The sequence below is a fragment of the Anolis sagrei genome, chromosome 4, assembly GCF_037176765.1.
Source record: "Anolis sagrei isolate rAnoSag1 chromosome 4, rAnoSag1.mat, whole genome shotgun sequence".
NCBI classification, from domain to species: Eukaryota; Metazoa; Chordata; class Lepidosauria; order Squamata; family Dactyloidae; genus Anolis; species Anolis sagrei.
In genome coordinates, this window is record NC_090024.1 from 146,109,990 (window position 1) to 146,124,517 (window position 14,528).

Consider the following 14,528-nt stretch of genomic DNA (forward strand, 5'->3'; position numbering starts at 1 on the left):
ATAACAGCTACTAGTCCTTGCTGTGAAAACAGCCTGTAGTCAAACTTGCCAGACAAAACAGATCTACTGTATTTAGAAGCAAGATTCCCCCAGGCACATTGGATACAACCACTACTATAGTGATGTAAAACCTCCCTATAGTAGTCAGAAAGTCTCTCTTCCATTTGATTAAGAAAATTCTCCTGGACTTCTTAGGCAAGCTACTATTGCAGTGGGGCTGATTGAAACCACAGGTCTGTCCTCTGCACCTAGAATCATCCATCAAAAAAGTTCCAACATGATCAGCTGGAAAGGGACTGCAAAACTTTGTGGCTTATCCCTGGGTTCCCTTTCATCCAAGCAGATCATTTTGCTGGTCCAAATGCAGTTTGGCCGGTGATCATCAGGTGAAGTTTCTCTCCACCTACAGTGGATCATCCACAGGGGACAACTATCAAGCTGTCATTCCAACCTGGAATTTGTCTTGGTTTCAATCAAATAGTGTAAAATTGGCTAAAATCACGCATCTCTTCCAAACTTTAACGATTTTATCTCTTGACTGAGTCATTAAGGAATGACAAGCTATAATTATGGGTTTAATTAATAAGAGAAATAAACCCAGAACAGCAAAAACAGGTCCTTTTTTACAACCACAACAAAAGTGGGTGGGATGCCCTACTTTATTTCCAAACTTTAATTACAATGCACTTCACGTGAGATAATTTTCTGGATTAGCTGTTGGTTTCCATGTTTCTCCCTTTATTTTTTTAAGCTGCTCATATCAATCAGTATGGAGAAATGTAGTAGTATGCTTGACTCTTGAGATCATCCCATTCAGTTAATTTAGGGTAGCTGTTGGGCAGAGTTCCAGTTCTGTATACTTAACTGACAGATACACATATTCAATAATGCGCATCTGAAAACATTCAGAGGAGATTATAGTGGAAACCCACCTTCCTGGTATTTGGATCTACATCTTTGTAATATAGAGTTCTGATAGAAAAGACGAACTCTACATGCTTCACCCAACGAGGCTACATTAGCTGGCTCATCCAGGCAACCAGGAATTTGTTGGCAGGAAGAACAACTGTAAGGAAGGAGGAACCGCACTCAAAGTGCCTAACCTTTCCTCTTATATTAGGGCCTCTCCCATGTTGTACCTTCTTACTTAGGCCCCAACTACACTGCCATATACAATACAGATTATCTGCTTTGAATTGGATTATATGACAGTTTATTTATTTTGTGTCAAAAGCATTGCATAAATAGGTATAAAACCAATAAAATAAAGGGAGCACAAGCAGCTAAATAGTTTTAGATCAAAAACGGACAACAGCGACAGCACTGTCTGTAGCTTTAAACAGTTCTTCCTCTGTGCATGCGGCAGGGCATTGTGGACAAGCGTACCACAATGCGGAGTTGTTTGTTCTGCTCCACAGTCACACAATGTGGAGGATTCTTCTTGGTAGTGCCATTTTGCCAGGTTGTCTTTTGATTTGCCCACTCTACTTCCGAATCTGTTCAGGGACTTCCAAATTGCCCATTCTTGGTTTGCCTCTGAATACCCTCTAAGGGGGCCATTCTTTTGGGATTGCCTGATTTTGCTGCCCAGAGGCTTCTTGCTGTTGTTGGAGGAACATTTAGAGGAGTGGTGGTTTTCGTTAAACTTTTCCTTGATTTGAGTCTACTGGGAGGAGGCTGCTAGCCATGCAGTGGGTGGCTTTCACAGTATTCAACCTTAGTTCTCTCGCGATTGACAGCAACGTCCTGTCACACATCAGAGGGGGCAATGCCAGCTAGTTTATAAATATCAGTAGGTATAGGTTTTAGACATCCTGTGATTATTCTTCATGTCTCAGTGCTATATTTCCCTGCTTCACATGGACAGATTTATGCCAGACGGGGCAGTGTAGACTCACATAATCCAGTTCAAAGCAGATAATGTGGGTTATCTACTTTGATAATCGGGATTATATGGCACCGTAGAAGGGGCCTCACTGTTTACTCTCCCAAACACGGTTTTTAAGTCACCCACACTTCAGTCCTGCCAGTCGTATAAAATCATGCAGTAATACTGAGCCTTAGGGGCAATAGCCAGTTGAAAGGAGTTTCAAAAACACTTAGTCTTACGGTAGCCAATTGTTAAAAGAGCAACAAATTAGAAATTGCACCAAACAGAATGATATACTTAAAACAGCAGTTTGTACCCAAACAAAATCATTAGCAGCAACAGTGACAAAACCAACAAATATCTCACTTGTCCATTTGAAGTTCTACATAATGTCCAAGAAAAAAAACTGTGTGTGAAATAAAACCTAAATTAAAAAGAATGTAATACATTCTACAAAGTATGCAGAAACTCATTTGATAAGGATGTACTGGCCAACACACACAAGTTTTCATACTTCACTTATCTCCAAGGACTTGGATTGCAGATTTTATTTTTTCAGAGTTCTCCTCTACATTCCTAAAAAAAGTTTTCAAGTTCTCAAGTGGGGTTGAAGTTATTGTGGATGACAGTATGGTCACATTTGTTTGGTTCCTTTTTTCTTTTTCTTTTTCTTTTTCTTTTTTTTTTTTTCTTTTTTTTTTTGCACAATGAGTCGTCGTGCCTCTATCCCATTTAAATTGGGCCCTCCCAGTAAAGCAGATGCAGAGTCACAGAATAATGCAAAGAGAAGGAAAGATTGCCAGTAGGAAAATCTGTGCCAAAGTTTGTATACAAACCAGACACTACTGGAAAATGAAGTCACTGCTTACTCTAACAAGAATCCTGTTGGAGCACACGCAACTGCACCAATGCTTTATTGGCAATGGCAGTGGGAAGGAAAGGACTGTGAAAAAGGCACTGGGGAAGCAGACTGCTCAGAGCTGTCAGGCTTTGTCTGTCTTTCTTCTCCATTGCTATGCAATATAACTTGGCAAAGCTGCAACTATCAGTGTGGTTGGTAGTTGCATTTTTTTTTCTGAACCAACAGTAGTCTAGATTTAGTCCATCATACCTTTTCATGTCTTCTAACAAGATGCAGGACAACACCAATCAGCAACCTCCGAATATATACAATTTATATTTGTGCACTTTCAGAATAGCATAACAATCGAAGACTAAAATCAAACTGAATGGCTGGAAAAAAAAAACCCATGCCCTGTCAACAACATTAAAAAGAGAGAACAAACCCATCATTCCAAAATAGGAGAACAAAAGAGAAAATACCAATGTGCATTTGTCAGTATGCATGCACAGATGAAAGTCTATAATTAGTATACATTTATACAGCACACCAGACCACCATGGGAAGGATGACCTAGTAGGAATGCAAAGTTTCCAAAGTTTCTGCATGGAAGAATGAATAATTTAAATGACACCCCTCCCCCACTCTAGGAGATATAAGGGTCTTTGCATAGTTTTAGAGCACTGTTCCTACTTTATGAGGTTGCTGAGGAATATACATTTGTACACACAAAAAACCACCACACATTTCTGCACAAAAAAGCAATATTTTATGAAATTATCAAGTGGGACCAATGCATATTCATTTTTACAAATATTTAGAGGGAGAATGCTTGTGAACTTACAGAAGTATTTAATTGTAAAGCCCAGTCCCATGAGATTTTGAATTTATGGGACTGCACAATTCCTCTGGGAAAAGGTAGGGCATGTGTGAATAGGCAATGCATGGATTGAGTGGAGACAGGTACCAGCAGTTGCAGTAAACTAAAAGCATATGCAACTTTCTTCAAACATTTGGTGAACTGATTGGTGTGAGAAAAGTGGCATGCTGCACCTGAAACCCAAAACAAATTTGCAATGTCAGATCCATTTTTAGAGCCTCATGTGAAAAGGTCCTCGTGTGATAATGTCTTACGTGTGAGCAGACCAGAGGCCCCTTCTACACTGCCATATAATACAGATTATCAAATCAGATAATCCACATTACCCACTTTGAAATGGATTATATGAGTCTACACTGCCATATAATCCAGTTCAAAGCAGATAATCTGGTTTGTATTGTAGAAGGAGTCAGAGTTAAATGGAAACAAGAATAAAAGAAAAGCTGCTCTTGGAGAAAAACAATGCAGAATATATCTTGTCCAGTGATGCTGAAGCCATTGTGGCAACAGGACATAAATCTTACTATGGAGTTTATTGCAATAGATACCATTAGATGATAAAGAGGACCCTGGACAGAGGTGGCTTGCCATCTCTTTTTCTACTATATGCTTCTTTCACTTTCCTCTTTTCTTTCAAATAGCTTTATTAATCCCATTTGAGATCACAAGTCCTAACCATATAATAGACTTCTTTTACCTTGTTTTCTTTCTGCTTCTTGAAGAAGCAAGATGTTGGAAAGGATGTGTGCCCGGTGGATTTGATTCTCAACTCCCATTCTCTTGAGTTCAGCTTCTGTCAGATGGAGTAAATCCTATTAAAAACCCAATAAAGCCAGTTTAGGAAATCTGAACAGCAACCAACAATTTTGCTCTTAAACTAAATGATAATTTAAGACTGCAATCCTATGCACACTTTTGCAGGATGTATGAACTCAGATGGGATTTACTTCTAAATACACAAAAACAGAATTGTGCTATTAAAAATATTTTCAGTGGCATCTAACATCTTGTTTCAGATATTTGGCTGTTGAATACAAGCATTTCATAACAAATAATGATCACATATACATATAAAATTAGCAACCCAAATAATGATCACATATACATATAAAATTAGCAACCCAGAATATTATCAGCAATTATCTGTTACACTTTTAGATCATTAAGTAAACAGTTCTTTCGACAGTATATAAGTAAATTAATAAACTATAGGCAGCCCCACGTTGCGAATACCTTTTTTTCAGTGTAACTCCAGCCAAAAATATATAATTTTTAGCTTTGGATGGTATAGGGTTTAACAGGCCCATGGTGTTTGTTTTGCTATCTGTGCCCCTATTCTGATGATTTCACTTCACTTTCCGTACCTGTGATAATTGGATTTTGACAAATTTGGCTTGTTGTGGAAACAAGGATTGGTGATAGCTTCAGTGGGGACACCTTTTCCCCATGATAATAAGTGAATTTTCCTTCTAAATGGTAGATTTCTCTCACTTCCTGTTGTCTCACCCCTTTTGTAACTATGAGTTGTTTGTAAGCCGGGTGCTTGTAACTCTACATAAGAATTAATATTTGTCCACCTGGAAGAACCATAAGTCATTCAGCTATCATGCTAGACCTCTCAAAATTGGACAAAGTTCGTTCTGTCATCTGTGCTGCAGTGTCCCGTTTCATGTCAAAAATTTGCTTAATGATCCTCAGACAAAGCACAGGAAAAGGAGATGAGAACTGATATTGGACTGAAAAACTTTCTCACAGTGTTTTCAAATTATTAGAAAAGTGAAAAAACCATACACTGTTGAAAAGCAGAACATTTTGACATTAATGCAATTCTCAGTGAAAACACCCCCCCCCCCCCCCCCAGTAACCATGAAATCTGTGGGACATGAATCTGCATTATAAGATATAATAGGATTGGTCAATGTAATGACAAGCCAGTCATATCCTAGGGACTCATGAAGTTGGACCACAGCTGTATCATTGTATGTCATGAAAATGACAGGTTGGGTTGTAGGATATTCTTCCTCAAATGCACAAATAACTTGTTCTTCCAGTGACAGAGAATTGAAAATATGGAAATCTTAAAGTTGTGTTTATGATTTCCAGAATCTACCATGGGGATGCTGGGTACTATAGTCAAGATGTAATTGTACGGAAAGATTTCCTGTTCTTTCTCTAGTAACAAAATGGTTCCACACTAACTCCCATAATAATAATAATAATAATAATAATAATAATAATAATAATAATAATAATGTTTATTTATATACCACTTTTTCTCTCCACAAGAAGACTCAAAACTAGAGAGTGGGTTTAAAAAATATTGGGGAAAATACCATATATTGTAAGTATTACCGGGGTTAAAATAAAATATTTTAAGAACCCCAAATCACTATGTGCCAACAATTAATGTGAAAAGCTTCTGTTTTTCAACAGCTAGTTTTTGTGTGCAGTCTTCTCGCTTTACCTGTAATTAGAAAGTACTGTGAGAAACTTCATCAGTCCAGTATCTGTTCCCTTCTCCCTTTTGTTTCCCTGTGCTTTGTCTGAGGGTCATTAAAAGGAGCATTCTTTGGAGTCAGCTTTGAGGGAAGGTGAGCTTCACATAAAAGACCTATTGTGGTATCTTTTACAAGACCTGACATCTTAATTCTAGGGTTATAAAGCACAGGACATGCCATTTAATTAGGGCCAGTGCATGGCAAAGGCCACCTGCACATGGCAAAGACCACTTTGCAACTGTGCCACATTCTGCAAAAGTTGGAGAATGACAATATGGATTGGGCTTTACTAATGCACATTGGTAACATCACCAAAGTAGTACATTTTCACAATTCACTAACAGGGATTCTTAGCACTCTTGTTATTTAGTTAGCTATATATAAAGTTCTGTAACATAAACTATGATATAGTTAGTTATTCCCCTGTTTCTGAGTGGTGTTCCTTTATTTACTGTCTTGATTCTGGTGTTTTTTAAATACTGATAACCAGATTTTGTTCATTTTCATGGTTTCCTCCTTTCTGTTGAAATTGTCCATGGTTTCCTCCTTTCTGTTGAAATTGTCCATGTGCTTGATGATTTCAATGGCTTCTCTGTGTAGTTTGACATGGTGGTTATCTGTTTTCTCAAATAATACCATGTGGCACAGGGTGTGTATGTGCGTATGATAAGGTCCTAAGACTCCTAGATCCCAGTAGTGAAATACCCTTCCTTCAGCATCCTATTGGCCTCTGGAATTAGCCCAGTTGGTATTGAAACTGGTGTAATTCCAGTGCCAAGTAAAAACATAGCTTTCTACTATAGCCTAACTGATTTCTTCCAAATCTCCACATGTACATCATTATTTGTAAAGCATCTGTGTAAATATAACCAGCAACTGAAAAATATAGCAGCAAGATAGATTTAATTCTTAAACGCAGATCATATATTTTGGAAACAGATGCTCCCTTTTCATCTATCACTGAAACTAGTTTAATTACTGGTTACATAGCAATGAAACTCTTTCCAGCTGTGAGAGGTTCAAGAGAGTATCACTACAAGGTAGCAGGTACACTCCACGATCAATTCAGCATCGGCTCAAAGAGATGGAGCGTCATACAATCATAGAATCATAGAGTTGGAAGAGACCTCATGGGCCATCCAGTCCAACCCCCTGCCAAGAAGCAGGAATATTGCATTCAAAGCACCCCTGACAGATATGCCATCCAGCCATTCAGATGGCCAGTCAGTCGATGAGAAGGACTTGCTATTTTATTAAATTTACTACACTTGGCACTAGATATCTTGTTCTTTTGTCTCATAAACATATACAGGACTAGGCATTGAATAACAACTGTTCAGATCACAATATGTTACCCAGCTGCAAATTATTTGTTAATAACAGAGGAACTAGACCTTGGATATGAAGATGTTTTGGAATTCTTTGCCCTTCTTCCCACAATAAGTAAATGACCTTCCTCAACTAGGCACCTCCCAGATGGTCTCTGGGTTATAACATATTTCAAGCCAGGGACAATATGAATTACATCTGAGGAGTACATGGACCAGAAATGCTGGTTCAAAATAAATGCTTACTTTTCTCTTTTTGCATTCAAGACCAGCACTATAATATGCAGAGTTAAGCCTAAGCAAGAAGAGTGGGCTGTTGGAAGCTGACAAGTTTCTGCAGCACATCCCAGCTCTCGGGGGTTTATTTCCAAAAACAAAATCATGATGTTTTCATTAGACTACATTGTTTGATTTAAATGCTGGGTGAGATATGACACATGCCTCTTATTGATCAAAACAAGACAAAACTTGGGAGGGGGATGCATATCTGCTTTAGCTACTTTGGTGCCAAAACCCATGTCTGTACTTGCTTACAGAAGGTACGCAACAGGGCAAACAGTAAACTGCACATCTTATCTTAACAGGGGTGTTTTATCTTAGACTCTGAAACACAGGCTGCATTTTATGGCACAGTTTGCCCCATAGATACACAGGATGTGCTGCTTTATCTCCAATTCTGAGCCAGTGCATAGGCAATGGTCACTGGAGGGTCACTGTAGCCCTCCAGATGTTTTTGCTTCACAATTCTCATCACTGGTAGCCATCCAAGCCAATAGTAAAGGAGGATGGGGTTTTTAGTTAATCACCATTTAGAGCGGTGGAGCAGTATAGTCACATGCTAAGGGCTAGAGGATCATTTTCTCCTTGTCCTGACACTCAGTCGGCCACACTGTTGGACTCAATAGTGGCTGAAAGGGATCTTTGAAATGGCCAGAAGTCAGTTCTAATAATTTCAGATCCTTTTTTTTCTAATTTGAGGTTTGGGGCATCCATGGAACCAAAGATCAAATAGGAAATCACAAAGTATCAAATGTGGCCCCACAACTGCCATCTTTGATCCAGTGTCTCGTACTATTCTCATTCTGGCTTAGGTGATCATAAGTACACATTGGGCCTACAGTATCCACTGGGTTTGGTTCCTGGACTTCTCCCCCAACTGCCCCCACCCCATGGATATTAAAATCAGGGGATGCCCAAGTCTCATTATATATACTGGAATAGTAAAATCATATAAAGGTAAAAAGTAAAGGTTTCCCCTTGGCATTAAGTCTAGTTGTGTCTGACTCCAGAGGTTGGTGCTCATCTCCATTTCTAAGCTGAAGAGCCGGTGTTGTCCGTAGACACCTCCAAGGTCATGTGGCCAGCATGACCGCATGGGGTGCCATTACCTTCCTGCAGTACCTATTGATCTACTCACATTTGCATGTTTTCGAACTACTAGGTTGGCAGAAGCTGGGGCTAATAGCAGAAGCTCACCCTGCTTTCTGGATTTGAACTGCCAACCTTTTGGTCAGCAAGTTCAGCAACTCAGCGGTTTAACCTGCTGCATAGTAAACTCATGTACCTTATATAAAATAGCAAAAACAAGGTTTGCTTTTTGGAACTTTTTGCAGGGTAATATTTTCAAGCTGTGGATGGTTGAATTCATAGATGCTGGATCCATGCATATGGAGGACTAACTGTACTACACAGGAAGCATGTTCCTTTAAATATGGAGGGAAGGGGGTATATCTCTGAATAAACATGCACATGATTGTGATTTACGACTAGGAATCTATAACATTTATGACTGCTGAATTGCTTACTTCTTGAAGCAGTCCTACTGAGATGCAGAGTTTACCATATCCACAGAACCAGACCACCTTTAATCATACAACTTTCAGTTTTCATCTATTTTTTTTAACTTGCTGAGGCATTGACCGTGAAGATGTGCGTGCTATTACAGGCAACGTAGTTCAAGGCATGCAGCCCTTTTCTAGGATCATAACCTGAGTTCACAATAATGCCGGGATGAGGAGGTCGTGGAATAAAGCCCTGATTACTTTGTCTTTCAACAGACATGAGAATATACTGGGGATATTTTAAAGAAATTACACAGACAACTTGTTTCCAGGCTTAGAAGGCAATCCACATTTCACTGAAGCAAACAATGAAACTTTCATAGAGTTCATGGCTCTGCCCTCTATCCTAAAACCCCAGTTATGGGAAGAGTTTCATATGACCATTTAACAGTGAAGTCATGTTTTTATCTTGAATGGTCTTGCCTGGCCTTAGGGCCTAAGCGGAAACACTGAGCAAATGTTTTTTAAAAATACTCGTATAGAAGGTTTGCCCCATGAATGAAAGTACTGAAGTGTTGCAGTGTGTGCGTGTCAACTGAAAAAAAAAACATGCATGAAGCTGATTGGTTGGGCTATGCCTGGGGAGCAAGCTAATCCTGGGACTTTCGGATACTGTTACGTTTTTTCAGGCTTAGACTATGCAAGTGCTGAGAGAGAAGCAGAGAGAGACAGAGGAAGACCATTTTAAATTCTCATTATTTATTTATTTATTTACTATATTTATATAGCACCCTCTCTCAGTCCAGAGGTGACTCAGAGCAGTTCACAAATTGGCAACAATTTGATGCCTCAACAATTACAACAAGTAAAAACAATCAAGAAATTCTGTTAAAAACAATAGTATATAATATAAAAATATAAAAAACGTACAAAGCCTTAAAACATTATCATGAGCGTCTCCATGTCAAATCGTTATTCCATTGCGTTATCAAGTAGTACCATAATTCCGTTTAGCTATGCTGTATTTGGGAAGGCTTGCTCTTATATTTCTGGGCAGGGCGTTCCACAGTTGAGGGGCCACCACTGAGAAGGCTCTGTCTCTCGTCCCCGCCAGACACATTTGCGAAGAAGGCAGGAGCGGGAGCAGGGCCTCCCCAGAAGATTTTAATGTCCTAGATGTTTCATAAGGAGAGATATGTTTGGATAGGTAAGTCGGACTGAAACCGTGTAGGGCTTTATAGGCCAGCACTTTGAATTGTGCCTGGAAGTAAACTGGCAGCCAGTGGAGCTGGCGCAACAGAGGAGTTGTGTGCTCCCTGAGCACCACTCCTGTTAGCAACCTGGCTGCTGCTCGTTGGACCATTTGCAGCTTCCGAACAGTCTTCGAAGGCAACCCCACGTAGAGCACGTTACAGTAGTCTATATGGGATGTAACCAGAGCATGGACTACTGTGGCCAAGTCAATGGGATATTATGTAAGTCGATGTAACTGATCACATGATTGTAAATATGTTGTTTTGAATTACAAAAAGTAAACTACTTGTTCTTTATTGTTCATCTGCATGGCATGCTTTCTTTCTCTGGCAAAGAAGTGTGGGCTGATCAAACGTGAACTACATGTGGTTTACTTTACATTATGCCACATGAAGCATCACTACAAACAGATTACCTATTTGGGAGTACTGTGATTAGGTTTTCCTGCATGGCCAGGGCTTGGGTCGAATGGCCCTTGTGGCTTCTTCCAGCTCATTGATCCTGTGAAGTGAAATATTGCTTCAGATAAAATAGTGAGATTGAGGTTGCTGTACTTTGGATAGAGATAATGAGACAGCATGACTCACTGGAGAATACGATAATGCTTGAAAAAATGGAAAGCTGTGGGAAAAGAGGGAGACTGCCCTATAAGCAGATTGATTCAACCCAGGAAGCCGCAGCCTTGCGCTTGCAAGACCTGAGCAGGGCAGCTTTTGAGGTTACTGTAAGTTTAAGTTGACTTGAAGTAATTTAAGAACGAACTATTTGTGCATGTAGCCTTACTATTGTAAGTCTCCAACGAGCATGGCTTTAAGTAAAAGTGATTAGATGTGATGTCTATGTTTCTGAAAGTTGCACACATCATTTCCTCTGTTTCCAAATTTCAGAGGTATTAGTTCTCCATGGTCAAAATTGCCAAATAAAAGAGAAAGTGTCAGTAAGCTTGGAAGAATCCCACATTTTGCAAACAGAATCATCTTTATGGAGTAGAAATTCCCTCTCCTCCAAAAAGTCAGCCTAATGAGGACTGTAACAATAATGGCTAAAGAAACCAGAGCGTACCATTAGGCACCTTCCCCACTTTGTTTTGCCCCCCTCTCATCAAACAAATCAGACAATCCAGCAATTGTTTTTGGCTACTTTTTCTAGTTTATTGGGCAGCAACGAATAAACAGCACCTGCAAAATTAAGTAGCTAAATAAATACCTGAGAGGATGTCATATTTCTTGCATATACACACAATTAAACTGTCCTGATATGCTGGGGACAGTCATGATTATTCCTCTGTCACCACACTTTCCCAGCTGATTTTAAAACATCTCAATTTCTTTCTCCTCCTTCTTCTTTAGCTTATTCTAGTGCAGTCGTTTTCAACCTTTTTTTGACCAGGGATCACTTGACTAGGGACTACTTAAACAGGGACCACTTTGAACAGGGACCACTCTCCAACATTAGTACCAAAAGGATTACGAATCAGTTTTTGGTCAACTTTAGATTCAGTTTGGTTATTTTGGGTGCTGATTCAGAAAACTGCATTGGATAGACCACATCAGCTCTAGTTTCTGATACAGAACATATACCATCCAGTAGTCACCACCTGCTTGCCCACAGAAAACCATAAAATAATAATCTAGAGCTGATGTGGTCTATCTAATGGAATTTTCTGAAACAAATAACCCCAGGAACAGGCCTAAAAACAAGAACACCAAGGTGCAAAATGGAACGGCTCTGCTCAGGGGGAGGGAGAAGCAGGGGAAGCAGCAGTCAAGAGGCTTGTTGTCGTGCCTTTCATGGGTAGTTAGCCTCACCCCTCCTGACATCCCCATTGCTTCAGCACTATAAGAGGGTTTCGGGAGACCTGTTGCAATTTTCCTGCTTTTTGGCAGGGGGTTGGACTGGATAGCCCATGAGGTCTCTTCTATGATTCTTGTTGTAACAGTGTAGTAACAGTGAGGGCGCGGATCATATTTTAGTTCTTGCGGATCACTGGTGGTCCATGGACCACAGGTTGGGAACCACTGCTCTAGTGGTGGCAAACCAAGTTTGAAGTGAAAAAAAGTATATTGCAGTCAATTAATTCAGAATTGGGCAGAGAGGGTGGAATCTCATCCTTCCTACTCAGCTAAGGCAAACTTGTACAGTTCCAGCATATTCGAATTGATGTGTTCCTTCCCGTTAATTACTTTTACCAATTTGAACATGTTCTAATGCTGTTTGGTCATACGTGTCCATGTTTTCATCTGTAAACTACTGGAGGTTATATAAATGTGATTAGAGAGATTTTAAAACAAAATCCAGCTACAAGCAGAGACATTCATGTTACTGAAAAGAGATATTTAACCACAACATATTCTCATGTCCGAGTGAACACAAGTCTCCCCTCAAGCATTCAAATTGGGTGAAAATTCTGCAATCTAATGCAGGGTGAAACTCTTTGGGTTACGCTGGAAGCGAGAAGATCTGAACACCACCAGAAAGATTAAGTACTCCCTTACTCGCAAACATACACCTGGATTTGCTTTTCGAAAATGGGAAACATTGTTCGGGCTCGTATACATATTATTTGTGAATTTTAGGCCTTTCTGAAGCAGGTTATTTAATACACCAAAGTTTCCTAGAACACATTTTGAATATTAGTATCCTAAAGAGTGGTTAGAGATGCTTTAACTGCTGTGGCTTGAAATGAATTGAGCAATTTTCTCATCAAAATCTGATTTCTTACCTCTACCCCATCATACTGTTGATCAAAAAGAGCCCCATACTCTGGGAGCCCCAGCTGAGACAACCAGCTAGAAATGGAGATGTGCTTCATAATCCTCTAGTTGTGTCTTTGCAAGAGGGCAAGATTCTTTTATTTCTGCAAAGAAAGAGAAAATCCATGTTTATTTCAAGTTATGAGAATCTTAAGAGTTAGTTGATAGCTATGACACTGCAAAAGTTGGAACATTTTCTTGAAGTTGTATTTTGCAGACTGTTCTTTTATCTGGATTAGAGTGGGTGATGCTGGGAAAAAATATTAGAGTTGAAAGGGCTCAGGGTTTGGATGGCAAAGATTTTTGTAGTATGACAAAGTCAACATGAATGTAGATTTAAACACCATTTTGCGCCTATTGCAGATATGGAATAGATAGAAACCTAGGTTGTTCCCAAAAATGCCTTAATGCAGTGGTTCTCAACCTGTGGGTCCCCAGATGTTTTGGCCTTCAACTCTCAGAAATCCTAACAGCTAGTAAAATGGCTCTGATTTCTGGGAGTTATGGGCCAAAACACCTGGGGACCCACAGATTGAGAACCACTGCCTTAATGGGTCTTAGCATAAGAAACTTTTCATAGAAAAGAAGCAACAGGCAGACAGATGTAACAACGCTCTCTTTATTTCATGTGAAATATAGAAATCCAAAACCAGTGTGCCAGTTACACATTTGCCAACAAAGAGATGTATAAGAAAGCATTGACAAAACAATTGTGCAAAATGGAGAGAATAAGAGAGCAATCCATTAATACACATAGAATTGGTTGGACTGTCATGGAAGGGGGAAAAGCACACTCATCAAGCAGCTGGACAAAAACTATATATTTGCAGGCTTAGCTTTTGCAGATTTGATTAGCTGCGAATTTGATTAATACATTCTTTCTAGGAATCTCTAAATTCTTTAGGACAATTCTATGATCAACATTTTTCTAGGAAATTTGTAAGTCCTCCAGCACAGTTCAATGGTCAACCTCTGGAAGAAGTTGACCATAGAGCCATGATGGAGGACCTAGATATGCCTACAGAGATGTTCTCTCGGATTTATTAAAATGCATGTTTTTTTTTTCAGTTTTGCAGAGCCCTGTGCCCCTAACACCTGCCAAAGTGAAAGGTCTAACTGTATATTGTCTCTGTTCAACAAAGTACCTTATCACACAGGGAAATAACACCCTTTACACACCAGTCCCTATGGAAATGATCACACAATGGACTACCCACTTCATATCAATATGCAAAGGATATGTGGCCAGCAATTTATGAAATACGCATTCCAAATAGTCTTCACCTGTAGCTTTTCCTTAATGCACATCAGAGGCATGGCTTT

At 39.5% G+C, this 14,528-nt stretch overlaps 1 protein-coding gene across 1 annotated transcript in view; it reads right to left on the reverse strand.

Moving 5' to 3' along the window:
- BCAR3 (BCAR3 adaptor protein, NSP family member) overlaps window positions 1–13,289 on the reverse strand; it is a 142,360-nt gene extending 129,071 nt beyond the window's left edge. Inside the window, exons 1-2 of the mRNA XM_060773976.2 lie at window positions 13,175–13,289; window positions 4,289–4,403 (exon numbers count right to left, since the gene is read on the reverse strand). Coding sequence (XP_060629959.2) covers window positions 4,289–4,403; window positions 13,175–13,264 — 205 coding nt within the window. The 5' untranslated portion in view covers window positions 13,265–13,289. The remainder of the gene's footprint in view (window positions 1–4,288; window positions 4,404–13,174) is intronic.
- Window positions 13,290–14,528: the final 1,239 nt, after the last annotated feature.